General features: G+C 46.0%; 1 protein-coding gene and 1 long non-coding RNA gene across 5 annotated transcripts in view; one reads left to right on the top strand and one right to left on the bottom strand.

Annotated features, from left to right (window-relative positions):
- The window catches only part of ATN1 (atrophin 1), a 42,572-nt gene that overhangs the window by 7,682 nt on the left and 7,901 nt on the right, over positions 1 to 26,989 (bottom strand). For 2 of the 4 annotated variants that reach the window (XM_073552973.1, XM_073552974.1), the window contains exons 2-9: positions 10,613 to 10,764; positions 10,243 to 10,383; positions 10,047 to 10,157; positions 7,999 to 9,707; positions 7,638 to 7,836; positions 6,642 to 7,446; positions 6,412 to 6,555; positions 2,581 to 2,761 (exon numbers count right to left, since the gene is read on the bottom strand). In XM_073552973.1, coding sequence (XP_073409074.1) covers positions 2,581 to 2,761; positions 6,412 to 6,555; positions 6,642 to 7,446; positions 7,638 to 7,836; positions 7,999 to 9,707; positions 10,047 to 10,157; positions 10,243 to 10,383; positions 10,613 to 10,639 — 3,317 coding nt within the window. In that variant the 5' untranslated portion in view covers positions 10,640 to 10,764. The remainder of the gene's footprint in view (positions 1 to 2,580; positions 2,762 to 6,411; positions 6,556 to 6,641; positions 7,447 to 7,637; positions 7,837 to 7,998; positions 9,708 to 10,046; positions 10,158 to 10,242; positions 10,384 to 10,612; positions 10,765 to 26,989) is intronic. The other 2 variants (XM_073552976.1, XM_073552975.1) reach the window with 2 other exon arrangements.
- LOC141056245 (uncharacterized) lies at positions 2,654 to 10,460 on the top strand. The gene is made up of 2 exons (XR_012221600.1): positions 2,654 to 2,793; positions 10,133 to 10,460. It is a non-coding gene; the product is annotated as an uncharacterized lncRNA (long non-coding RNA).

Genomic DNA, 26,989 nt, shown 5'->3' with positions numbered 1-26,989 from the left:
ATTTGTAGAGAGCTCTCGCTGACACAGTGTAGCAACAGCTCAGCAGTGCCTCTGCTGATCAGCACATAAGCAAGCCTTCATCTCAAGGCCATCTACCTTGAGATACATAACGATCCTTCAGCATCCTATACCCATTACCACAATGGATATGACTGTAGGCCTGTCCTGGGACACCCACACAGCGCCCCCTAGCGGGCATAGTGGTCACTACACCAATATATATATAGTACAGACCAAAAGTTTGGACACACCTTCTCATTCAAAGAGTTTTCTTTATTTTCACGACTATGAAAATTGTAGATTCACTCTGAAGGCATCAAAACTATGAATTAACACATGTGGAATTATAGAATTAACAAAAAAGTGTGAAACAACTGAAAATACTGTATGTCTTATATTCTAGGTTCTTCAAAGTAGCCACCTTTTGCTTTGATTACTGCTTTGAACACTCTTGGCATTCTCTTGATGAGCTTCAAGAGGTAGTCACCGGAAATGGTCTTCCAACAGTCTTGAAGGAGTTCCCAGAGATGCTTAGCACTTGTTGGCCCTTTTGCCTTCACTCTGTGGTCCAGCTCACCCCAAACCATCTCGATTGGGTTCAGGTCTGGTGACTGTGGAGGCCAGGTCATCTGGCGTAGCACCCCATCACTCTCCTTCTTGGTCAAATAGCCCTTACACAGCCTGGAGGTGTGTTTGAGGCCATTGTCCTGTTGAAAAATAAATGATGGTCCAACTAAACACAAACCGGATGGAATAGCGTGCCGCTGCAAGATGCTGTGGTAGCCATGCTGGTTCAGGATGCCTTCAATTTTGAATAAATCCCCAACAGTGTCACCAGCAAAGCCCCCCCACACCATCACACCTCCTCCTCCATGCTTCACGGTGGGAACCAGGCATGTAGAGTCCATCCGTTCACCTTTTCTGCGTCGCACAAAGACACGGTGGTTGGAACCAAAGATTTCAAATTTGGACTCATCAGACCAAAGCACAGATTTCCACCAGTCTAATGTCCATTCCTTGTGTTCTTTAGCCCAAACAAGTCTCTTCTGCTTGTTGCCTGTCCTTAGCAGTGGTTTCCTAGCAGCTATTTTACCATGAAGGCCTGCTGCACAAAGTCTCCTCTTCACAGTTGTTGTAGAGATGTGTCTGCTGCTAGAACTCTGTGTGGCATTGACCTGGTCTCTATTCTGAGCTGCTGTTAACCTGCGATTTCTGAGGCTGGTGACTCGGATGAACTTATCCTCTGCAGCAGAGGTGACTCTTGGTCTTCCTTTCCTGGGGCAGTCCTCATGTGAGTCAGTTTCTTTGTAGTGCTTGATGGTTTTTGCCACTGCACTTGGGGACACTTTCAAAGTTTTCCCAATTTTTCAAACTGACTGACCTTCATTTCTTAAAGTTATGATGGCCACTCGTTTTTCTTTACTTAGCTGCTTTTTTCTTGCCATAATACAAATTCTAACAGTCTATTCAGTAGGACTATCAGCTGTGTATCCACCAGACTTCTGCACAACACAACTGATGGTCCCAACCCCATTTATAAGGCAAGAAGCCCCATTTATTAAACCTGACAGGGCACACCTGTGAAGTGAAAACCATTTCCGGTGACTACCTCTTGAAGCTCATCAAGAGAATGCCAAGAGTGTGCAAAGCAGTAATCAAAGCAAAAGGTGGCTACTTTGAAGAACCTAGAATATAAGACATATTTTCAGTTGTTTCACACTTTTTTGTTAATTATAAAATTCCACGTGTTAATTCATAGTTTTGATGCCTTCAGAGTGAATCTACAATCTTCATAGTCATGAAAATAAAGAAAACTCTTTGAATGAGAAGGTGTGTCCAAACTTTTGGTCTGTACTGTATAAATATATACATATATATATATATATATATACACACATACAAACACACACAGTATAAAATGATTGAAATATAAAAAGTAGGAGTATAATAAGATAATAGAAAAAAATAAATAAAAAGAAACAGAGTTCACATCCCCCCCCATTTACCGGATTGTAAATTAAAAAATGGTATCACCTTTTGTAACTGTCCGAAATAATAAAATATCGTAAAATTGATCATAAATGATAAACGATTAAATAAAAAATTAAGAAAGTCAAAACAGTAGAATTTCTTTTTTTATTGTCACTTTGCTTCCCCGAAAGAAAATAAATAAAAACAGATTAGGGAGTCATATAGACCCCAAAATGATAATGATGAAAACTACAGCTCGTATCAGGAAAAATCAAGGCCTGAAATAAGAAAAGTCATTGCTCATGGAAGGGGAGGACGAGGTAAAACAGAAGCGAAAAAAGACCCCTGGGACTCTACAGAAACCTGGAGCCAGCCCTGCCGGGGGTCCACATATAGCTGAACCACCCTTTGCATCCTCCTGCAGTATTAATCAGATTTTTGGAAATCTGAGTATAGGTGCACAACCTCTTTAACGAGCAGAACATGATGAGGAATTCATAACTTTCATCATCTATTAAGTAGTTCAGTGATCACTCCCAGTGTCTACCTATTTCCATGTGATGATGTGGAAACGTGATTTTGTTAGGCTCCTGGCTCCAAACGACTCACCTGTAATAGTCTTCTTGTCCAGGAAGGGGTACTCCCTGCAGAGGGTGGTGGGCCTGCAGCCAGTGCTGCTGCTCCAGGGCCAGGCGCTGCAGCTCTGCGGACTGAGCGTGCATGGCCTGTAACTGGTGAGCGGCTGAGAGCGGGGCGGAAAGAGCGGAAGGGAGGTCTCTGTACTGAGAGGCTGGTGGGGTAAAAATAAAAAACAGTATAAAGGTTAGTAATAAGATACTGACTGCTGAGCCGTGTATCTAATCCTATCCTGTGTGATACTGACTGCTGAGCCGTGTATCTAATCCTATCCTGTGTGATACTGACTGATGAGCCGTGTATCTAATCCTATCCTGTGTGATACTGACTGCTGAGCTGTGTATCTAATCCTCTCCTGTGTGATACTGTCTGCTGAGCCATGTTTCTAATCCTCTCCTGTGTGATACTGTCTGCTGAGCCGTGTATCTAATCCTATCCTGTGTGATACTGACTGCTGAGCCGTGTATCTAATCCTATTTTGTGTGATACTGACTGCTGAGCCGTGTATCTAATCCTATCCTGTGTGATACTGTCTGCTGAGCCGTGTATCTAATCCTATCCTGTGTGATACTGACTGCTGAGCCGTGTATCTAATCCTATTTTGTGTGATACTGACTGCTGAGCCGTGTATCTAATCCTATCCTGTGTGATACTGTCTGCTGAGCTGTGTATCTAATCCTATCCTGTGTGATACAGTCTGCTGAGCTGTGTATCTAATCCTATCCTGTGTGTTACTGACTGCTCAGCCGTGTATCTAATCCTCTCCTGTGTGATACTTTCTGCTGAGCTGTGTATCTAATCCTATCCTGTGTGATACTGACTGCTGAGCCGTGTATCTAATCCTATCCTGTGTGATACTTTCTGCTGAGCCGTGTATCTAATCCTATCCTGTGTGATACTGACTGCTGAGCAGTGTATCTAATCCTATCCTGTGTGATACTGACTGCTGAGCCGTGTATCTAATCCTATCCTGTGTGATACTGACTGATGAGCCGTGTATCTAATCCTATCCTGTGTGATACTGACTGCTGAGCTGTGTATCTAATCCTCTCCTGTGTGATACTGTCTGCTGAGCCATGTTTCTAATCCTCTCCTGTGTGATACTGTCTGCTGAGCCGTGTATCTAATCCTATCCTGTGTGATACTGACTGCTGAGCCGTGTATCTAATCCTATTTTGTGTGATACTGACTGCTGAGCCGTGTATCTAATCCTATCCTGTGTGATACTGTCTGCTGAGCCGTGTATCTAATCCTATCCTGTGTGATACTGACTGCTGAGCCGTGTATCTAATCCTATTTTGTGTGATACTGACTGCTGAGCCGTGTATCTAATCCTATCCTGTGTGATACTGTCTGCTGAGCTGTGTATCTAATCCTATCCTGTGTGATACTGTCTGCTGAGCTGTGTATCTAATCCTATCATGTGTGATACAGTCTGCTGAGCTGTGTATCTAATCCTATCCTGTGTGTTACTGACTGCTCAGCCGTGTATCTAATCCTCTCCTGTGTGATACTTTCTGCTGAGCTGTGTATCTAATCCTATCCTGTGTGATACTGACTGCTGAGCCGTGTATCTAATCCTATCCTGTGTGATACTTTCTGCTGAGCTGTGTATCTAATCCTATCCTGTGTGATACTGACTGCTGAGCAGTGTATCTAATCCTATCCTGTGTGATACTGACTGCTGAGCAGTGTATCTAATCTTATCCTGTGTGATACCGTCTGCTGAGCCGTGTATCTAATCTTATCCTGTGTGATACTGACTGCTGGGCCGTGTACCTAATCCTATCATGTGTTACTGACTGCTCAGCCGTGTATCTAAACCTATCCTGTGTGATACTGACTGCTGAGCAGTGTATCTCATACTATTCTGTGTGATACTGACTGCTGAGTTGTGTATCTAATCCTACCCTGTGTGATACTGACTGCTGAGTTGTGTATCTAATCCTACCCTGTGTGATACTGTCTGCTGAGCCGTGTATCTATTCCTATTCTGTGTGATACTGACTGCTGAGTTGTGTATCTAATCCTACCCTGTGTGATACTGACTGCTGAGCCGTGTATCTAATCCTATTTTGTGTGATACTCTCTGCTGAGCCGTGTATCTATTCTTATCCTGTGTGATACTGCCTGCTGAGCTGTGTATCTAATCCTATCCTGTGTGATACTGACTGCTGAGCTGTGTATCCAATCCTATCCTGTGTGATACTGACTGCAGAGCCGTGTATCCAATCCTCTCCTGTGTGATACTGACTTCTGAGCCATGTATCTAGTCCTCTCCTGTGTGATACTGACAGCTGAGCCGTGTATCTAATCCTATCCTGTGTGATACTGACTGCTGAGCTGTGTATCTAATCCTATCCTGTGTGATACTGACTGCTGAGCCGTGTATCTAATCCTATCCTGTGTGATACTGACTGCTGAGCTGTGTATCTAATACTATTCTGTGTGATACTGACTGCTGAGCCGTGTATCTATTCCTCTCCTGTGTGATACTGCCTGCTGAGCTGTGTATCTAATCCTATCCTGTGTGATACTGACTGCTGAGCTGTGTATCTAATCCTCTCCTGTGTGATACTAACTGCTGAGCCGTGTATCTAATCCTCTCCTGTGTGATGCTGACTGCTGAGCTGTGTATCTAATCCTCTCCTGCGTGATACTGACTGCTGAGCTGTGTGTCTAATCCTATCCTGTGTGATACTGGGCTCCCCCTGCAGTCTGTGTCAGAGGGTGGTCTGTGTTGGCACGGTAATAAATTGTGTGATTTCCAGCTTTACAGAAGGATGATAACACCATAGAAATGATAAGAATAATAGGCAAAATTGTTTGGTGAATTGGAACGTGCGGGGTTAAAATTTCACCTCACAACATAACGCTCTCGGGGTCCAGACGTGTGACTGTGCAAAATTTTGTGGCTGTAGCTGTGGCGGTGCGGATGCCTATCCCGGACATACACATACATACACACACACACACATTCAGCTTTATATATTAGATGTATGCAGGTTGTAATGTGAAATCTGGTGACCGATAAGCTTTAATATGTAAAATGCATTACTAACGTATTGTAGTGAATGGGTGGTCAGTAAGAGGTTAAACACAAGTAGTATGCCGTAAGCGCCCCCTAGTGGGGGCAGCATCTCTGCCTATTCAGGGGGTTTGGAGCTTTGTATTGTATTAGCAGTGTGACTGGTGGGGAGATATGTGTCACTGCGCATGATCGCATCAGTGATGTAAATCCAGAATAGTTTCCTCCAGCACACTGCGTGTTGGGACGGTTTATAAAAAAATCATAATGGGCTGGTTTTAGAGGACATTCATAGAGCGGGAGGGAGAATGTCCACGTATCTCCTCCTGCAGAGCTGCCGGGACTGGTGTGATGTCAGAATCATGTGATCAGTCACATGATGGAGGAGTCACAGGGTCAGGGCTTAAATGGCTGACTGGCAGAGCTTCCAGTGGTTCCCGGAGAGATCGGACTCTAGAAGGTGTGAGCTCTATCTGAATTGTGGACATTGCTGTCTGTTAGCGGGCTGAACCCACAAGGAAAAGGACTGAGTTTTCTTTTTGTTTCTTTGTTTTGCTGTTTTTGCCCAGAGGGCCGTATTTACTTTCATAACTTGGTTTATGCTGCTACAATAAACCAAGCATTTTCTTAAAGAGACAGTGTTCCAGTTATACCTCTGTGTTCAGCCGAGTGAGGCGTTCTACCCCAGCAGACACGACCATTATATAGAAATATTGGGAAATTAGGAAGCACATTCCATCCATGAGAGAATGGGAAGTCAATGCTGTAGCACTTACCAAATATCTGCTGTCGGAGGACATCGCTATCATGCAGAGGGTGAGGAATCAGTGGATTTGGAAGGGCGGCTGCCTGGTACGGGATCCGTGTCAGGTGGGAACCTGACGTGAGTGGATCCATCAGCGGGTGCACGGCGGCAGAAGCTGTGTAGGTAAATAGGAAAAGTTTTGAAAGTCTGGACAATGATTTAAATTATTTTTGAGCCCAAATCCAGGACCGTCGAACTTACCTGCATGTATGGCGTCCTGCTGGTGTAAGTGTAGGTGTGAGTGGATGTGGGAATGCTGGTGATGATGCGGAGTAACGTTCAACATTTGGAGTCTGGTCAAGGGGTCCCCACTTAGTGCAGCCACTCTCTCTGCGTGCTGTCGTTCTGCGGCCAGTCGTTCAGCGTAGGAGAGCTCCCCTCGGGCCGTTCCAGCTGTTCCTGTGCCTCCGGGTCCAGGCCCTGCTCCTGCGGCCCCCAGAACCATCCTCTCCCTCTCCAGGGCATGTGCATGAGAATGCTGACCATGGTGGTACTGGAAGGCATGGTGCAATCCCATTTGTGGAGGGACACCAGCACTAGAGGGAGGTGGTTGTGGAGGGGGTTGGTGATGCGGTGGTGGAGGCAGGGAAAGCGTAGCTGCATGAATAGGATCTAGCTCTCCTGGTTTCACCTCATACCCAGGTTTTAGCCTTTCTCGCAGCTCCCTTTCTGCCCGGGTAGGGTCACTGGCGAACACAGCGGGCAAATTGTATGCAAGAAGTGGATCTCCGAGTGGCAAATAGAATGGGTGGTGAGGAGGGTGGCCATGCTGAGGTGCTCTCCCAGCTGGTGAAAGTACATGAGGACGAGCGTATTCACTTAAGGTACGAAGAGCAGGCGTGTCTGGTCCTAAATAGGGAGGGACAGCAGCTACAGCTCCAGGGGGCTCAAAGTGAGGTGGACGAGGTGGGGCTGAAGATGGAGAAGGTAAGGCCAAAGAGGGATGGTGGTGAGGGGGCTGAGGACACAGCTGAGGACAGTCGTGAGATCGAGACTCCAGTTTTTGCTAAAATATAACGGAAAGAAAGAGAAATACAAGATTACCGCATTATATTTGCAGTCTCAATCATGGCACCAGATTTTGGACACATTAGAAAAGCGGGTAGGTCTCCTGCCATGGCTATTGGAGCTCGCTTACTCTGACTAATGGCTGGGGAATGGTAAACTAAGAAACAATGTTTTGAGCAATGGACGCACCCTTACCACGTTCCTCTCCAGTTCACGTTCCCGCTCACGCTCTCGGTCACGTTCCTCTCGGGCCCTCTGCTCGCTCTCTCGTCGCGCTCTCTCAATCTGCTCCGATCGCTTCTTCGAAAGCTTTGACCCTTCCAAGGGCACAAAATACAAATCGGTCCTGCAGCAGGAGTTGTAGCCTCGATCCAGATGTTTGTTAAACCTGTAAGGGCATGAAGAGCCATTATCTTATGGATTAAGAGATCGATGTCTCGTCCATGAAATGCTTGATGTCGGTTGCATGGTAGAACTTCTATCGGCACATACATTTATTTTATGGTCAGATATTCTATTGAAAAAAAGAAACACTTGATTTAAATTTTACCTTGCAGATTGGCTGGCATGACTTGGTGTGTCCACAATCTTGGGTGGAGGTGAAGGGCTGTTGACAGGAGGAACAGGACTATCACCCTCTGCCTCGCACTCCTCAATTGGCTCCTGTTTTATCTGCATTGGGGCCGGTGCTGGTGGAGGAGCTGCAGGTGGAGGAGCCGGTGGGGGTGCAGTCGTAGGAGCAGAAGGTGTAGCGTCTTTAAAGCTCTGGGTGGAGACAGGTGGAGGAGTTGAAACAGGAAGAGTTCCCACCTTATACGGTGGCGGAGGCCCACTTTTATAAGGTGGTGCCGCTGGAGGAGCTCCTTTGTAGCCTTGGAATGGGTAGTTAGCATAAGCCTGAGTGTTTGGAGGATGATGGCAACCAGAAGAAGTTGAGTGGTTTTGATAAGGAGTATGTGTTGATTGAGAATTCTGGGGCTCCACTTGTGTGGAGTAACCCAAATTCCCACCAGTAGATGGAGGCTGTGATGAAAGATGGGATGTATTTGCAGGCACAGGTGATTGTCCACCACCATTTCCTGACCCAGGCGCTGAAATCTGAGTGTTGTTCTGATGGTGTAAATTTGGAGATAAAATTCCGCCAGGCAGAACATGAGGGGGGTGATGGCTAGATTGGGAAGCAACCCCTGGTGGTTGGCCACTTTGTGGGGTCGGAGAGCGTCCTCTGATGGGTAGAATATGAGGATGGTGAGAATTATTTGAATTATGGTTCGGAGACTGACTCTGTCCAACTGGTGGCCCTCCATGAGGGTGTAGAACACTGCTTTGGGATGCTGGAGATTGAATTGTGGCTGGTGTAGGTATTGGGTGTGGGGGATGGTTATTATGAGGGGATTGAGCACGTGTGCTGCTGTGGTGAGGGGCAACAAATCCGCCTCCAGGGTTCTGCCCTCCACCTATTTGTCCATTTTGAGGAGGCTGTTGAGGGTAACGAGGGGCTCCTTCATTCCGTCCATAATTTAGTCCACCTTGGCCCCAAGATGGATGGGGACCTGGCTGAGGTTGTCCATATTTCCCTTGTGTAGGATACTGATGAGGATAACCAGGTGGGTACTGTCCCGGATAAGGAGGATATCGAAGTGTACAAGAAGACGAAGGTAGAGGTTGACTAGTTTTTTCTCCAACCTGAGGTGGCAGTCCTGGAGATGCATTGAGGGGACGCAAAGCTGGAGGTGGAGGCAGGTTGTGGGAAACATGGGGGTACGATGCTGTGGAAGGAGAATTGGTGGGTAAAGAGGGAGGGAGAGCTGTAGGAGATGCCAACGGCCTTGGAGAACCCAACCCTGCTATTGGGGTGGTGGGTGGTGGCTTGGCTTGAGAAGTCTGTGTAGGCCCAGATTTTACCATCCCAACACTACTGGGATATAATTGTGGAAGATGGAGAGCTGGGTAAGGTCTAGCAGCCTGAGGATCATTCGGTGCGGGTGGCTGAGAAGCCTGAGGTGGTGGTGGCAACACAGGATTTTCAGCAACTGGTGAAGGAGGTGGTGGGGGAGAACCAGGGCCCCTGTACAGAGAAGGAAATGATTTTGGTGAAGGGACAGAAGACGCATCACTTTCACTGTCCCCGCTGTGCAAGCTTGGCGACGTGCTGCGGTTATCCTGGTCAATATCACGGGGGTCGCTCCCACCATCTTCAATACCGCTTTGCCCATCTAAGCTTTCTTCATCGGGAGGTGGACGGGGAACTTCAGGAGACTGTGGAAAAATACAAATGAAGAATAACATTTACATTTTGAGTATTCGGTAACAAAGGGATTTTCAAGGCTTAGAAAATTCATGAACCATCGTCATGGGTGGGAGGGGGTCCGACTCTATAAACTGGATTTAAACATTGTACAACACCTACAATCCAGGATACATGTGGTGTAAATTTACTCATATAATTATAGATTTCAGTCTCAACTCTGTCATCAAGTAAGACATCCCTAATAATGAGGGTTAACGCTGCACCCCAGGAGCTCAGCAGTGCCCTAACCGGGTTATTGTAATCAGATTTTTTGAAAAGTAAAGTTTAAAAAATGATGAGTTTCTCACCTCCATCTTAGCTTTCTTCTGACTTTTCCCTGCTTCTCCCTCACTCTCGGAGGAGTCTTTTACTCTTTCCCGTTTACTATTCTTAGGGACAGAGTCATCCATGCGTCCCTTCTGTGGAAGAAAAATGGGAAAGTATAAAGAAAGGCGGACAGACCTGACCGCAGTGATCCAAGATGACTAGAAGGAGATCTTTCACCTTTGCACTTGGTCGGCCCTTTTCGCTCTTGCTGTCGCTGCTGGATGTGCTGATTGCACCAGGAGAGGCTCTCCCCCTTGCTCTGCGCTCCTCCCGTGGACCCACGCTCTCCTTTTTCCTTCCGCTCCTCATCGACATCTTCTTGACGACACAGAAAACAGAGGACAAGTCATATTGGTTGGCTTTCCAAGCAAAATAAAAAAACATTTTGAAAATGATGGAGTTTATTTTTTTTTTTTTTGGGGGGGCAACAGTGAGGACGGGAATAGGTAAAGGAAGGAAAATGCTCCGCAGCACAAAGTATTTCAGAGGGGGAGTGTGATGGAGATGTGATGCGATCAGCCCCATACCTGCATTAGCCAATACTCACCGAGTCTTTGTTCTGTCGCGTTTTCATATTGCAGGGTGCACAGGCCCCATCTCCTTGCAGTTAACAGATACCATGAACTGCCCCTCCGACAGTGCCAGGAGGGGGGAGGGTTAAGGGAAGGGGGCAAAAATATCCAGTAAGGGAAATCCTACCTGGAAAACAAAAGAGAAATATAGATGAGCATAAATAAAAATTGCCATATTTCACAATACATTATTAGATAGAACTGGAGCCTGATGAAGCTGGTGTACTTACTGTGAAAAAAAACCATGGCAGAATGGCTTTATAATCCTGATTAGCTAAAATGTGAGCGATCTCATGTATTCGGGCTTCTCCTGCTCAGCTACAGCTTATACTGAGCAGTGTGAGATTTATCAGCAGCAGCGGGGAGAAGGGGAACTGAGGAGCTGTCAATTAGGCTAGGTGGCAGAGACTGAGTTTAAACTTTCAGAAAAGATTATACAGCCAATCTGCTATTTATTTTTTAAAGTAGACTATTAGGACAAACAAAGATCTATTTAATAATATATGCAGTCTGTAATGCCTTATACACAAACTGCATCAAATACAGGCCTTGTAGTGTCCGTTTTTGCCCTCGTTTTATTTTTGCTCATCCAATAAGTATTTTATTTTATTTTTTAAAATCCACGGTTCCCACGATATGGGCCTTTTAACTTGCCGCTAATTTTATCATCCTTACCAAGGGGGCGTTGCTCACAGGGTAATAATATAGACACGCCCCCCAGAGAATCCAGTAAAATTAACACTGAATATAAATTCTCATATCTCTGGAACCGTATGGCGGATTTTAATAAAACAAAAATTAAAATACTTAGGAGAGCAGCAGGGAAAGCAAATAGAGCAAAAACTGGTGAATTAAAAAAAAATAAAAACAAGTAAAAATTGCAAAGCAAAAAAAATAAAAAAAAACAAGAGAAAAATAACATGTGAAGGCTCAAGGCGTACATGCTGCGTTTTGGGGGCATATTTATCATCATAATCCTAATCTGTACCTGGATATGGGCACACAGGCCGTCACGGCCACAAAACCTCCCAGGACGGAGGGCGATGCCTTTGGTAAACCTGGAGCAGAGACTCCATTGTGAATGGGATCTGTAAGTCCCTACTGACCGAACACATGACATCCTCCTGCTGCAGAATATTATTATTGTTATGCATTTATATAGCGCCATTTATTCCATGGCGCTTTACATGTGAAAAGGGGAAATATAGACAAGTATAATAAACATGTGTAAGACAAGGGACACACAAGTACATCAGGAGAGGGGACCCTGCCCGCGAGGACTCACAGTCTACAGGGATGGGTGAGGATACAGTAGGAGAGGGTAGAGCAGGTCGTGCGGTGGTTCAGTAGACCGAGGATCATTGCAGGCTGTAGGCTTGTCGGAACAGGTGGGTCTTCAGGTTCTTCTTGAAGGTTTCCGTTGATGGTGAGAGTCTGATGTGTTGCGGCAGAGAGTTTCAGAGTATGGGGGAAGCACGGGAGAAGTCTTGTATGCGGTTGTGGGAAGAAGAGATGAGGGGGAGTAGAGAAGGAGATCTTGAGATGATCGAAGGTTGCGTGCGGGTAGGTATCTAGAGACCATGTCACAGATGTATGGAGGAGACAGGTTGTGGATGGCTTTGTATGTCATGGTTAGGGTTTAGAATTGCAGCCTCTGGGCGATAGGAAGCCAGTAAAGGGCCTGGCATAGGGGGGAGGCTGGGGAATAGCAGGGAGACAGGTGGATCAGTCGGGCAGCAGAGTGTAGGATGGACTGGAGAATATAAGAAAGTATGTGCACCCTAGCCTTTCCCAGGTGGTTTACACTCACCCTGCCTGGTGAAAGATGAGCCATGCAGCCTACCGGTCATGTGAGCAGGAGGCAGAGCCTTGCAGGAAGAGAGTCGTCCGCAGGTGGAGCGCTGCTCGGGTTTCACATTTTCCCAGGTTATTGATTGAATGCTCGAGAGGACAAGACGACGAACTACGGACGCTGGTGCAGCATTTACCACCGATACTAAATATAACTTGATTTTTTTTTACCAGTTGACTGTGACAGTGACAGCGCCTATCTTGTAGGCACAACGCGGGATCTGAACAGTCGTGCGGAGTAAATATGGTGCTTCTTTAATTTAGGGCTTATCATACTGGATGCCACTGTACGGCGCCTCGCTGCGGCACCGTGTGATGGAGTTACTCTCCCCAGGTATAATGCTTCCTCCGCTCATACTGGGGCCGATTCATCATTGCTTTTCTGACTTTTTTTTTTCTGGAATAAAAATGTATTTATTTTTTACTTGCGCCTTATTCAGTATTTACGGTACTTTTGTGCCTCTTTTTTTATTGAATTTTACTTTATTTCCGCTTTTTTTGTTGCTTTAGTTTGGCATAGTTCTTATTATCTAGATGTTTTAGCCTAATCCACAATTTTGGACTCTTCAAAATAGCACAACATTTTCTGCCCATTTTCTACTCCAGTATTCCTGGTAAAGGACAAGATCTGTCTATTTCTTTTTTTTCCAAAATTGACGGCTATAGAGCAACTAGCTAACATTCCATAAATATGGCCGTGTGAGGGCTTGTTTTTTTGCGGGATGAGTTGTACTTTTGAACAACACCATTGATTTTACTATATAGTGTACAGGAAAACGTGAAAAAAAAAATTCCAAGTGCGGTGAAATTGCAAAAAAATGCAATTTCACAATTTTTCCTTTTTTTTAATTTTTTTTATTTTTTTTACCATGTTCACTAAATGCTAAAACTGACCTGCCATTATGATTCTCCAGGTCATTACGAGTTCATAGATGCCAAACATGTCTAGGTTCCTTTTTATTTAAGTGGTGAAAAAAATCCAAAGTTTTTAAGGCCAAAAAAATAAAAATGGTATCATTTTCCAAGACCCGTAGCGTCTCCATTTTTCGGGATCTGGGGCTGGATGAGGGCTTATGCTTTGTGCGCCAAGCTGATGTTTTCATGGATACCATTTTGGGGTGGATACAATGTTTTGATCACCTCAATTGCATTTTGTTGCAATGTTGCGGTGACAAAAAAAATGTAATTCTGGCATTATTATTTTTTTCCCCGTTTGTATTATTTTGAATGGGACAAAACAGGGGTGACTTGAACGTTTATTTTGTTTTATATTTTTAAAAACATTTTTTTTTACCGACGTACATAGGAGATCAGCAATGACTAGAATGGGGGTCTTTTACAGATCCCCGACAGTCATGCCAACCTATCATGTGACAGGGGCGCAGGTGGGTGCGCACATTTTAAATGCCTCTGTCAGAGATTAACAGCGACATTCAACATGTTAACAGCAGAGGGTGGATCGCGATACCACCCGCGGCTGTTAGGGGCACAAGACAGCTGATCAAATCGGAAGTTCTAGTTGGGCTCCCACATCAACAAAAAAAAATGGTTGACCCGACTGACTGTACCCCACCTAAACTCCACCCGGCAAAGTATGGTGACTCCAACACAGTATGATCGCCCAACTGTGACCCCACACAGCCATCCATGCAATACTGTATAATGGGACTACATACAATATAATAACCCCCACACCTCACCACCCACACAGTATGATGGACCCCACACAAACCTTCACACTGTGTTATTGCTTACATACAGTATAATGGCCCCCACATAGCCCTCGATAATGTATAAAGGCTCCCACATAGCCCTCCAAATATAATGGCTTCCACATATTATAATAGCTCGCACATAGCCCTTCATATAGTGTAATGGGTCACATAGTCCTCCATGTTGTATACTGAACCCATAATCCTCTATATAGTATAATACACTCCCCATAGTTCAATATACCGCCATAGCCCACCATACAGTATAATGCACCCCCTATAGTCCTCAATATAGTATATTGCACTCCCCATAGTCCTATATAAGGTATAATCAACTCACCATAGTCCTCTATATAGTATAATGCACTCCCCATAGTCCTCCAAATAGTATAATGCACTCCCCATAGTCTTCAATATAATACACTCCCCATAGTTCTCTATAAGGTATACATGGATATCTGTTATGATTGGGTCACCGAGGAGGAAAACAAAACCAGGCTAAGTCACAGAAAACCAGAGAGGTTGGTAACTAAGCGGTGTCAGGCTTATAGTTTGGGACCGGGGAACTGCCTGACAACCCGAGGGACAAGCACACTGGGCGGTAGAATATTATACAGCTTCTTACCCTGCAGGGAGAAGCTGAGGCACCACGTGGAGATAAGAAAGCCGGGTCCAGGACCTGCGGGGAGGGCAGAGCGATAGGGAAGCACTCAGTGCCCGCAGGACCTGCGGTCATGTGATCGCACGTCAGAGGGAGAGGTGGGGCTACCGCAGCTCAGACAGTGCTACTGTAAACAGAATCACAGGAGCGGCTCAGATAACTCTGGCAGACAGTAGTGTAATACACGGGGGGATGGCAAGATGCGGGGGGAATACCCAGCAGAGGAGTCAGACATAGCTGTGGCGCCCCTGAGACTCAGTCGCCACAGAGGTACTGCACCTTCTCCTAAGGTGTAGTGCCCCACCATCCTGGTAAGGTGGGAACTCCTTTCCACACTCCAACCCTCGCACCCCACACAACAGGGTAGTTCTGCACAACCACATTGCGGCTCCTTGCTCATTGGGTAGCAGAGCACCTTTGGTGGTTCCCTGCTTGGAACACTGGACATGCTGGGAGGTGGGTGGAGTTAAGATACATAAAAGAGTGGGAAAGTGTAGGATGACGGAGTCAGTCTGACAGAAGGTCAGTCGGGTAGGAAGTCACTCAGAGAGGAGTGAGGATCCCTGGAAGAAGGGATGGAGGAAGAAGTGCTGCAGCTGCCTCAGTGATCTGAGCCAGCTGGCACGGGAAAGGAAAAGAAGGAGAAAGACGTAGAACTGAAACCTAAGCTTCCATAAGAAAGAAAGACAAGTACGGAACGAAGGAGTAGAGAGAACAGAGAGGACGTGGGTTAGAAGAGGAACCCTGCCTATAGGTTCTCAGCGCAAGGCCGGGGCCCGGTCCCCGAGGTTGTATGGACACTTATGATTCTGCAGCAGACACCGGTGGAGTAGTTGGCTGTAAATGCACTACTCCCATCTAAGACTTGTGGCACAACAGCAACTGGATATAGAGCCGGGACTCAGGAGAAGGGAGTCCCCGAAGCAGGCTACAGCTGTCTGCCGTACAAGTAGAGTTCTTGGGAACATCAGTCAGGAGGAACTCCAGTGTAACTCAGTACTAGGAGATCTTCACACTTTAAGGCGCTATAGAGGAGTCGTTCAGAAAGGTACATGTTGGCGGAGGTTGATCGAGTTGATCGAGTCTCTGACCCGGAGGACACGGCGCGGAGGCAGGCACCCATGTGTGTGTACAACGGACTGTGAGTAAAGCTTTGGAACTACAAGCCCCAGTGTCCTCCATTCATTTGTGCGCTAACACATTTAGCACTGCTACAGCTGGGTACCATCCTCCACACCGCCTGCACCTCTCCTCTTGCATTGCATCCACGCTGCCCTGGGGCTACCGCTTCATCTGTGGGGAGCTACACCATCTAGGCTGCAACACACCACCAGCCCCAGAGGATCTGCATGCAGCGTCGGCCTAACGTCCTACTTGCCGAACACCACAGGTGGAGTCACGAACTGTTCATTTAAACCATTACATCCCTCCCATTAATTGGGCGCCCAGGGCCACGGTCCGGGTCACCACTGCTGTGACACATCCCACTGACACCGACCCGGTACCGAGTACCTCACGGCCCTGGGAGGGCGACCCATAGCCAAGGGTCAAACACGGAACGAGCAGCGCAGTACAGGAGGGGTATGCAGGAGGGAGGTCAGACGAAGCCAAGGGTCATACACAGCACGGGCAAAAGAAGTACCAAATCAGCAATACCAGAGACGTAAACCGTAACCAAACAGGATCAAATACCAACCAGACAGACAATGGTTGGCGTGCAGCACGAACAGGACAGGGTCGGGCACACTCAGATAGGTGTATAAGCGACAGGGGACGGCTCTCCCCTGGTGCTATAAGAACCCTCCCCAGATCCACAGAGAGGCTCTCCCTATTAACTCCTCCACCACCTACCCTGAACCCTTACTAAAGCATGACAAGCGGATTGCAGACCCCTGATCCTAACCACAACAACTAGAAGTAGCCGTGGAGCGTACCTACGATGATTCTAGATGCCTCATCACAGCCGGAGGACTAAATAAGCCTAAAGCAAGAAAAGGGGAAATCTAAACTGCCACAGAGCAGACCTCAAAGGAATAGACAGCCCCCTCACATGTATTGATGGTGAAACAAGATGAAAACACAAACACAGGTAGGAAAATAGCCTGAGCAAACGATGGGGCCCACACTAACTGGAAAGGACAGGAAAGCAAAGATACTGTCTGCAATCACGTCAAAAAAAACCCTGAAGTCACTAGACTTCACCCACTATATCAGCACTCTGGCATATTCTGAGAACAGAGCAAAAAGAGGCCAATCTAATAAGGGACAAAAAAGCAAACTGGCACATTCAGTGACAAAAGAATGGAAATTCCACACAGCCCCAGCCGGGGCTGGCTAAGCACACAAAAACTGAATAGACCAAACCAAATCAAGTGAGAACAATAGCAGAGAACACTTAGCTTGAGAAGGCAGGAACTGAGCTGGAAACTAAGACCTCAGGAGGCAGGAAAAAATCACCTGCATGGGAAAAGGGAGTCGGCTGTCTTAAATCCAGTCTGAGACTCCAGATGTCCAATCCTCGTCCTCATTATCAGGTGGCAGGTCTCTGTTAATTAGATCGGCTTCATTACCTCCTGCCACCAGCAGAGGGAGCCCGGAAAGAGAACTCACGACTTCTCTGTCAACACAACCAGCTCCTTCACCAGAAACCAGAGGCAGACCAGAAAATGAGTTCACAACAGATATCTAAGCTACTGCAATGCCCTGAGGTAAGCAACATAACGAATCATAAGAACTATACTACATTTCTAATTGAAGGTATGTTGCCTACTACATATTGGGATAGGATCTTGGAGCTGGGAATATCCACTTTTAGTTTATTTTATCCCCGCCAGAGTGTTTTTATGTACTCTTGGGAGTTTTCATGCAAATTTTGAGACATTTTAGTGAAACATGAAATTTTTTTTGCTTTAAAAAGGCGTCAAAAAGGACAAAAATGTTGACCATTTTTGCATTTGCACAGAATTCAGCAAAAGAATTTGGTGCAAACAATGTCAATGAATACCATAAGACAAAAAAAAGTGACTGAAACCACCACCACCACAAATGATTAATCAGACACTATGCACATTAGACCAAATGACTAGTGGCTCACGGCGTCTTTTCCCCACTCTGCTCCCTTAGATTGACAGGTCTCTCCCTATGTGTGCATGTGGGCAGACACCTGCCAATCATGAAGAGCAGGCTAGGAAGACGATAACGAGGCGGCTCCATGTATTGCTATGCGGCCGCACGCTCCGCTCCTGAGTGCCGGCGGCAGTGCCAGAGTATTAACATGCGAGACTCAGCCTCGCATGTGTGATCCCGGCCTTTGGGTCATATATCAGTCTTATATTTCCAAAAATTTGGCTTAGGCGACTAGAAAATCTAAATCCCATTACTATTTGGTGACCGCTCTTTGCCTTCACCGGTTTTCTTTTTTTAGGTACGCTTGCTTAAGGTCAGGGATTTTGTAGGATTATAGTCAGGTGTATGACTGACCAATTATACCAAACAAGTGATAATGATCATAATTTTCTTTTTTAGGCTGAAACACAGACACTAACTGAAACAGAAGTGCAAAAAGCTTTAAACTGGGTGTGGAGTAGACAAATTTTCTTACAAAAGTGAGGTTGTGGAAGACAGTTTAATGTCAAATCTTACACCACGGCGAGATTGAGCACAGCAACAAAGCAATGGTAGCTATAATGCATCAGCAAGGTGTTGCCTAGGCAAAAAATTCAAAGTAGACTGGGGTTTAAAGATGTGCTGTTCATGCTATTTTGAAGATGCACCAAGAAATGGGCAATGTTCATGACAGTAGGTACAATGGTTGGCCAATGAAATTCATGCTACGTGTTACTTCCCTTTGAAATCGGAAGATGTCCAGCAGTGCCATCAGCTCAGAACTGGCAGTGACACCCATCTACTGTTTGAAGAAGTCTGGCCAGAAGTCATCTTCGTAGATGGATCGTGGTCAAAAGCCAGACCTTCAACATGGAAACAAGGCCAAAAGACTCAACTGTGCAAAAAAACATAGGAATCTGTGTGAAGAAAAAACGTGAACTATTCGAGTGTAACAGAAGGCATTTTGTTCACTGAAGGTCCTTAGAGTTGGAGAGCGGCACAATAATGAGAGTCTGCAGGATCAGTGATCGGCAGTGGATGGTCCTGTAGGTGCGTGGCTGCATTTCAGAAAATGGAGATAAGGATTTGGTCAACATACAGGCAGATACTTATCCGTCATGTAATACCATCAGTGAGGCTCCAAATGTATTCTACAGCTGGACAACGACCCCAAACATCCTGACAATGTCATTAATAATGAGGAGTCCTGGAAGTGATGATTCAGCCCCCACAGAGTCCTGATCTCACATCATCCAGTCCAGTCTCATACACAGAAGATCTGGGGTCAGTTCTCCAAGATGTTTGGAACATGAACTTGATGGGCCTAGGTCTTTTTTTCAACCTATGCGACTATGTATGGAACCTCCCGCCGAGAACCTTCAAAAACTGTGTAAAAGGGATAAAAACGTGTAGAAATACTGCCCTAAAAGCACAGAAAAAAAAAATCCCTAAATTAACCAATGGGCACTGAAAATCCACATTGTGGGAACACAGTAATTTTTAAATAGGCACAAAACTGTGAAGCAGTTTTATAGGGTTCAGCAAAAGTCAAAAGGTTATTCCTGCTCCTATCACTTCCGCATTGAGAGGCGAAGAGGGGTCAGGTACCCGATACCTACCAATGTCTTCCGGAAGGTATCAGTAGATGTAACGTCACCGCCGCTCTCCTCTCGATGCAAAAGTGATCAGAGCAGGACTAAGCCTTTACCTGTGCATCGAGGCCTTGATTAATCAGTCTTTTTGTGCTTTTTTTTGAAGAAAATCAAAATCATTATAGGTTTTTGTGCCATCTTTACATAAGTTTTTCCTCAGTTATTTTTTTTTTTTTTTAGCTTTGCACAGTTTATGTCAAATTTAGAAAATTTTCCAATGGTTAACGGCATTTTTGTGCAAGTTTACTCTACTGCCCTAGTGGAGTAAAAAAAATTGTCTACAGTTTTTTAAACCTATTTTACTATAAAAAGGCACAAATGGAGAAAAAAAATAATAATTTTTCAATTTGCACCATAATGCGCACCATTTTGATAAATTTTTGCACAAAGTTGACCTGTGAAAACTGAAAGACGAGACAGAAAAAATGTAATCCATCAAACATAAAAAAAAATCCCTCCATACAGTGTGTAAATATTACTACATACAGGACCATAGTTACTACTGTAGAGTACTGATACTACACCTCCAGAGGAGGTGCAGTACCTCTGTGGCGACTGAACCCTTAGGGGCGCCACACTCACATCATACCGCCAAAGAGTACTTAAATAATACTGCCATTCAATGCGTAAAAGACAGCCATAGCACAATATTCAGCCCACATGTAAGACTTTCTTGTAGGACTTTCTTGGATGGAATATTATCTCTTAATGCTGTTAATGATCATTTAATAGTTGTAAAATATAAAAAAAAAGAATCAGTAGACTCCAATACCCTGTGGTTAGATTAAAGAGGTCAGTGATGTCACTTCTCCCGACACGTGTGCAGGCAGAAGGTGTCGCGCACCTGTCCTACAGGTAGACGACGTGACATCACCGGAGCGGCTCACCACCAGAAAAGTTGGGAATTATGGCACACATGGTTGGAAAAGCTTAGTGGACGGGGTGTGATCATCCACAGCCTGACAAATGTACGCTTGGGTACGCCTTCACACTGCTGGATGGCTTTTACGCTTTTTTTCAATCAAAAAAGGTGTTTATTAAGCCCCCAATGTTATTTATATGCACTATTGCTTTTAGATATTTACTCGCAGCAGGGTATTTTTTCATTTTATCTCTGTCTTTGGTTTTGTCTGTTTTATGGCCAGCGTGAACATGCTCCTATTTTGCATGCATACCAACTTATACTCCAGTTCATTTTTTTCAGTTTATCCTGACAAATGCAGGAGTGGACATGCCGCCGTTTAGACCAGTGCGGTTGCATCGGGGCCCGGAGTTAGAGGGGGGGCCCCTGAAGGACGGCTAATAATGAGCGCAATCTGGCCTGTTTATCCGGCCCTGATGCTCCACTGGGCCCCTGGCCAGATTGCCCTCATGTGCAGCGAGCAGGGAGCGATCCCTGCAGCTCCGCTGCCTGCAAGAGACAGTGGCAGCTAAGCGGAACTGCAGGGATCCGTCCTGCTTTCTGCCCAGAAGGAAGCTGCCGGCGAAGCTGCGGCTGCAGTATACCATGCACAGAGGTGAGGTGTATGTATGTGTACATGTATGCAGAAGAGAGGTGAATGGTGCTGTGGGTGTCTATGTGTGTAGGTGGAGGAGAGGGCACGCGTGTGTGTGTGTATGCAGAGAGGTGAAAGGTGTGTGTGTGTAGGTGGAGGAGAGGGCAATGATGAGGGTGATGGGGCGGAAAGCAATAATTGGGTTGACAGAGAGGCCAATGGTGGGGGTGATTGGGCAGAATGCCATGATTGGGTTGACAGAGAGGGCAATGATGGGGGTGATGGGACAGAAGGCAATGATTGGGTTGACGGAGAGGGCAATGATGGGGTAATGGGGCAGAAGGCAATGATTGGGTTGACGGAGAGGGCAATAATGGGGTGATGGGGCAGAAGGCAATGATTGGGTTGATGGAGAGAGCAATGATGGGGATGCTGGGGCAGAAGGCAATGATTGGGTTGACAGAGAGGGCAATGATGGGGTGATGGGCAGAAGGCAATGATTGGGTTGACAGAGAGGGCATTGATGGGGGTGATGGGGCAGAAGGCAATGATTGGGTTGACGGAGAGGGCAATGATAGGGGTGGTGGGGGAGAAAGCAATGATGGGGTGGTGGAAGGGCAATAATGGGGGTAGTGGGGGGAGGAAATGATGGAGGTGGTGGAATGGGCAATAATGGGGGTGGTGGGGGAGGAGGAAATGATGGAAGTGGTAGAATGGGCAATAATGGGGGTGGTGGGGAGGAGGAAATGATGGAGGCGGTGTAATGGGCAATGATGGGGTGGTGGGGGAAAAGACAATGATGGTGGTGGAAAGGGCAATGATGGGGATTGTGGGGGAGAAGACAATGGTGATGGGGTGGAAAGGACAATGATGGCGTGGTGGGGGAGGAGGAAATGATGGAGGTGGTGGAATGGGTAATGATGAGGTGGTGGGGAGAAGGCAATGATGGTGACAGTGGAAAGGACAATGATGGAGGTGGTGGGGAGGAGGCAAAGATGGAGGTGGTGGAATGGGCAATAATGGGATGGTGGAAAGAAAGCAATGATGGAGGTAGTGAAGAGGGCAATCATGGGGTGGTGGAGAGAACTATAATGGGATGCAGAGGGAGGATGACAAGGGGGGGTGTGGGGGATTGGGATGGGAGGAAGGGGGATTTATAATGGATTTAGGAACAGGGGAGGTGAAGGAAGAAGTTATCGCTTATTATTTCTAACACAGTCCCTTAGTATAAAGTGTACTCACTTATTATGTATAGCACAGTCCCTTAGTGTATAGTGTACTCGCTTATTATGTATAGCGCCATCCCTCAGTATATAGTGTAGTCACTTTTTATTTATAGCACATTCCCTTAGTTTATAGTGTACTCACTTATGTATAGCACAGTCCCTTAGTATACAATATAGTGTACTCACTTATGTATAACACCATCCTTAGTTACATAGTTTCCTCTTTTATTATGTATAACAAAGTCCCTTATTACGTACTATCCTCTCTACTGTAATTGTATATGATGCTGTCCCTTATTACATAGCTTCAACTGCTGTTATGTATAGTGCTGTCTGTTACATAGTGTATTCTTGTTATTTTTGTTATTCACAGTGCCCTCTTATTACATAGTCCCCTCTCTTGTTAGATATAAAATGACTGCTGATGGAGGAGCCGGTGACAAAACTACCAGTCCATCAGGTCCTCCTTTAGAAAAGAAGCTTTCCCATTCTCCATCTGCCATCATTGCATTATACATCTAACATGACAGGACAGTATGTAATAAAAAACAGGGCTCTATATAATCCAATATGTAAGAGACGGTGCTGTACATAACAAGAGAGGGCATTGTATAATAAGGGATGGCAATATACATAATAAAGGAGACTATGTAATATATACATGTGTGTGGCTATATATATTTATATTTTTATATATATGTACAGTACAGACCAAAAGTTTGGACACACCTTCTCATTCAAAGAGTTTTCTTTATTTTCATGACTATGAAAATTGTAGATTCACTCTCAAGGCATCAAAACTATGAATTAACACATGTGGAATTATATAATTAACAAAAAAGTGTGAAGAGTGTGCAAAGCAGTAATCAAAGCAAAAGGTGGCTACTTTGAAGAACCTAGAATATAAGACATATTTTCAGTTGTTTCACACTTTTTTGTTAATTATATAATTCCACATGTGTTAATTCATAGTTTTGATGCCTTCAGAGTAAATCTACAATTTTCGTAGTCATGAAAATAAAGAAAACTCTTTGAATGAGAAGGTGTGTCCAAACTTTTGGTCTGTACTGTATATATATATATATATATATATATATATATATATATATATATATATATGTAGCTTTGACGCCATAAAAGGAGGGGGGCCCAGATTCCGCTAATTAGATTCCCAGATAATTTTACACCAGATTCCGCTAATTAGATTTTCTTGTGCATGAACTCCCATACATGTGCTAGATTTATAGGCATGCAGCTCTCAATAATGAAGCCACACCTACTCCGACATACTGTATATGAAGACCAGGGTATAAAATGCAGGACATCCCTCCATACAGATATATGCAACCTTGCGGACTACAACCGTCACTTGTATGGGTAAAGAGATGGTAAATAGCCCTGCCCTTATTCTGCAGCATCCATGTTACTCTGCAGCACTTCTGGTCCTGTAATTCTGCAGCATTCCAGCTCTGCACCACTCCTGCTCCTGTTACTCTGCATCTTGCTACGTCTCTACTACTATAACTCTGCAGTATCCCTGCTCCTGTTACTCTGCTGTATCCCTGCTCCCATTATTCTGAAGCTCCCCGCTCCTGTTATTCTGTTGTATCTCTTATCCTGATATTCTGCAGCATCCCTGCTCCTGTTATACTGCAGCATCCCTGCTCCTGTTATACTGCAGCATCCCTGCTCCTGTTATACTGCAGCATCCCTGCTCCTGTTATACTGCAGCATCCCTGCTCCTGTTATACTGCAGCATCCCTGCTGTTGCTCTTCTGTAACCCTGCTCCTGATATGGTGCAGAATATGTGCACCTATTTTTCTGCTGCATCCCTGTTCCTTTTACTCTACAGCAGTGTTTCTCAACTCCAGGCCTCAAGACCCGCCAACAGGTCAAGTTTTCAGGATTTCTTTAGTATTGCACAGGTGATAATTTCATCACCCGCTCAAGCATTAACAGCATCCCCTGTGCAATACTAAGGAAATCCTGAAAACATGACCTGTTGGTGGGTCTTGAGGCCTGGAGATGAGAAACACTGCTCTACAGCATCCCTGCTCCTGTTACTATGCATCACCTCTGTTCCTGTAATTCTGCAGCATTCCAGCTCCGCACCACTCCTATTACTGTTATCCTGCATCTTGCTACATCTCTACTACTATAAGGGTGTGTGCACACATTGCGGATTCTTCTGCGGTTCCGCTGCGGGTCCGCAGCAGTTTTTGCTGCGGTGTACAGTACCATTATTCCCTATGGGAATAAAAAAACGCAGTGCAGACGGTGCAGATTTTTCCGCGTGGGTTTTTCTGCGGTTTTGAAACCGCAGAAAAAATTGACATGTCAATTCTTTCTGCGGATTCCGCTGCAGTTTGCCATCTCCTCCATTGTGGAGATGAAAAACAGCACGACAAAACCGCAGACAAATCCGCAGGTAAAATCGCAGGTCTTTTGACCTGCAGATTTACCTGCGGATTTTACAAAATCCGCACGGCCAAATCCGCACTGCAATCTGCACCGTGTGCACATACCCTTACTCTGCAGCACCCTTGCTCTTTTTATGCTGCTGTATCCTTGCTCCCGTTACTCTGCTGTATCTCTTCTTCTGATATTCTGCAGCATCCCTGCTCCTGATATTCTGCAGCATATCGGCACCTATTTTTCTGCTCCATCCCTGCTCCTGTTACTCTGCAGCTTCCCTGCTGCTGTTATTCTGCAGCTTCCCTGCTCCTTTTACTCTGCATCTTCCCTGCTCCTGTTACTCTGCAGCATCCCTGCTCCTGTTACTCTGCAGCTTCCCTGCTCCTTTTACTCTGCAGCTTCCCTGCTTCTGTTATTCAGCAGCTTCCCTGCTCCTGTTACTCTGCAGCTTCCCTACTCCTGTTACTCTGCAGCATCCCTGCTCCTGTTATTCTGCAGCTTCCCTGCTCCTGTTACTCTGCAGCTTCCCTGCTCCTGTTACTCTGCAGCATCCCTGCTCCTGTTACTCTGCAGCTTCCCTGCTCCTTTTACTCTGCAGCTTCCCTGCTCCTGTTACTCTGCAGCATCCCTGCTCCTGTTATTCTGCAGCATTCCTGCTCCTGTTACTCTGCAGCTTCCCTGCTCCTGTTACTCTGCAGCATCCCTGCTCCTGTTACTCTGCAGCTTCCCTGCATCTGTTATTCTGCAGCTTCCCTGCTCCTGTTACTCTGCAGCTTCCCTGCTCCTTTTACTCTGCTGCTTCCCTGCTCCTGTTACTCTGCAGCTTCCCTGCTCCTGTTACTCTGCAGCTTCCCTGCTCCTGTTATTCAGCAGCTTCCCTGCTCCTGTTACTCTGCAGCATCCCTGCTCCTGTTATTCTGCAGCATTCCTGCTCCTGTTACTCTGCAGCTTCCCTGCTCCTGTTACTCTGCAGGATCCCTGCTCCTGTTACTCTGCAGCTTCCCTGCTCCTTTTACTCTGCAGCTTCCCCGCTCCAGTTACTCTGCAGCTTCCCCACTCCTGTAACTCTGCAGCATCCCTGTTCCTGTTACTCTGCAGCATCCCTGCTCCTGTTATTCAGTAGCTTCGCTGCTCCTGTTACTCTGCAGCATCCCTGTTCCTGTTATTCTGCAGCATCCCTGCTCCTGTTATTCTGCAGCTTCCCCGCTCCAGTTACTCTGCAGCTTCCCCGCTCCTGTTACTCTGCAGCATCCCTGTTCCTGTTATTCTGCAGCATCCCTGTTCCTGTTATTCTGCAGCATCCCCGCTCCAGTTACTCTGCAGCTTCCCTGCTCCTGTTACTCTGCAGCTTCCCTGTTCCTGTTATTCTGCAGCTTCCCCGCTCCTGTTACTCTGCAGCATCCCTGTTCCTGTTATTCTGCAGCATCCCTGTTCCTGTTATTCTGCAGCATCCCCGCTCCAGTTACTCTGCAGCTTCCCTGCTCCTGTTATTCAGCAGCTTCCCTGCTCCTGTTATTCTGCAGCTTCCCCGCTCCAGTTACTCTGCAGCTTCCCCGCTCCTGTTACTCTGCAGCATCCCTGTTCCTGTTATTCTGCAGCATCCCCGCTCCAGTTGCTCTGCAGCTTCCCTGCTCCTGTTACTCTGCAGCTTCCCTGTTCCTGTTACTCTGCAGCATCCCTGCTCCTGTTATTCAGCAGCTTCCCTGCTCCTGTTACTCTGCAGCATCCCTGCTCCTGTTATTCAGCAGCTTCCCTGCTCCTGTTATTCAGCAGCTTCCCTGCTCCTGTTACTCTGCAGCATCCCTGTTCCTGTTACTCTGCAGCATCCCTGCTCCTGTTTTTCTGCAGCATCCTTATTCCTGTTTTTCTGCAGCATTCCTGCTCCTGTTACTGTGCAGCTCCCTGCTGCTGTTAGTCTGCGACGTTCCTACTCCTGTTTTGCAGTAGTACGGTGGCTCAGTGGTTAGTCCTGGGTTCAAATCTCACCAAGGACATCATCTGTAAGGAGTTTGTATGTTCTCTCCATATTTCCGTGGGTTTCCTCTGGGTTCTCCGGTTTCCTCTCACAGTCCAACGTACTGATAGGGAATTTAGATTGTGAGCCCCAATGGGGACAGCGAAGCCAATGTCAGCAAAGTGCTGCCAAATATGATGCCACTATATAAGTAAGCATAATTATAAATAATACTCTGCAGCGACCTGGCTCCTGTTACTCTGCAGAATCCCCTCCACT

This window comes from Dendrobates tinctorius, unplaced genomic scaffold (genome assembly GCF_039654945.1).
Source record: "Dendrobates tinctorius isolate UK_male_01 unplaced genomic scaffold, ASM3965494v1 ptg000196l, whole genome shotgun sequence".
NCBI lineage: Eukaryota > Metazoa > Chordata > Amphibia > Anura > Dendrobatidae > Dendrobates > Dendrobates tinctorius.
This window is presented reverse-complemented; position numbering and strand designations above follow the sequence as displayed.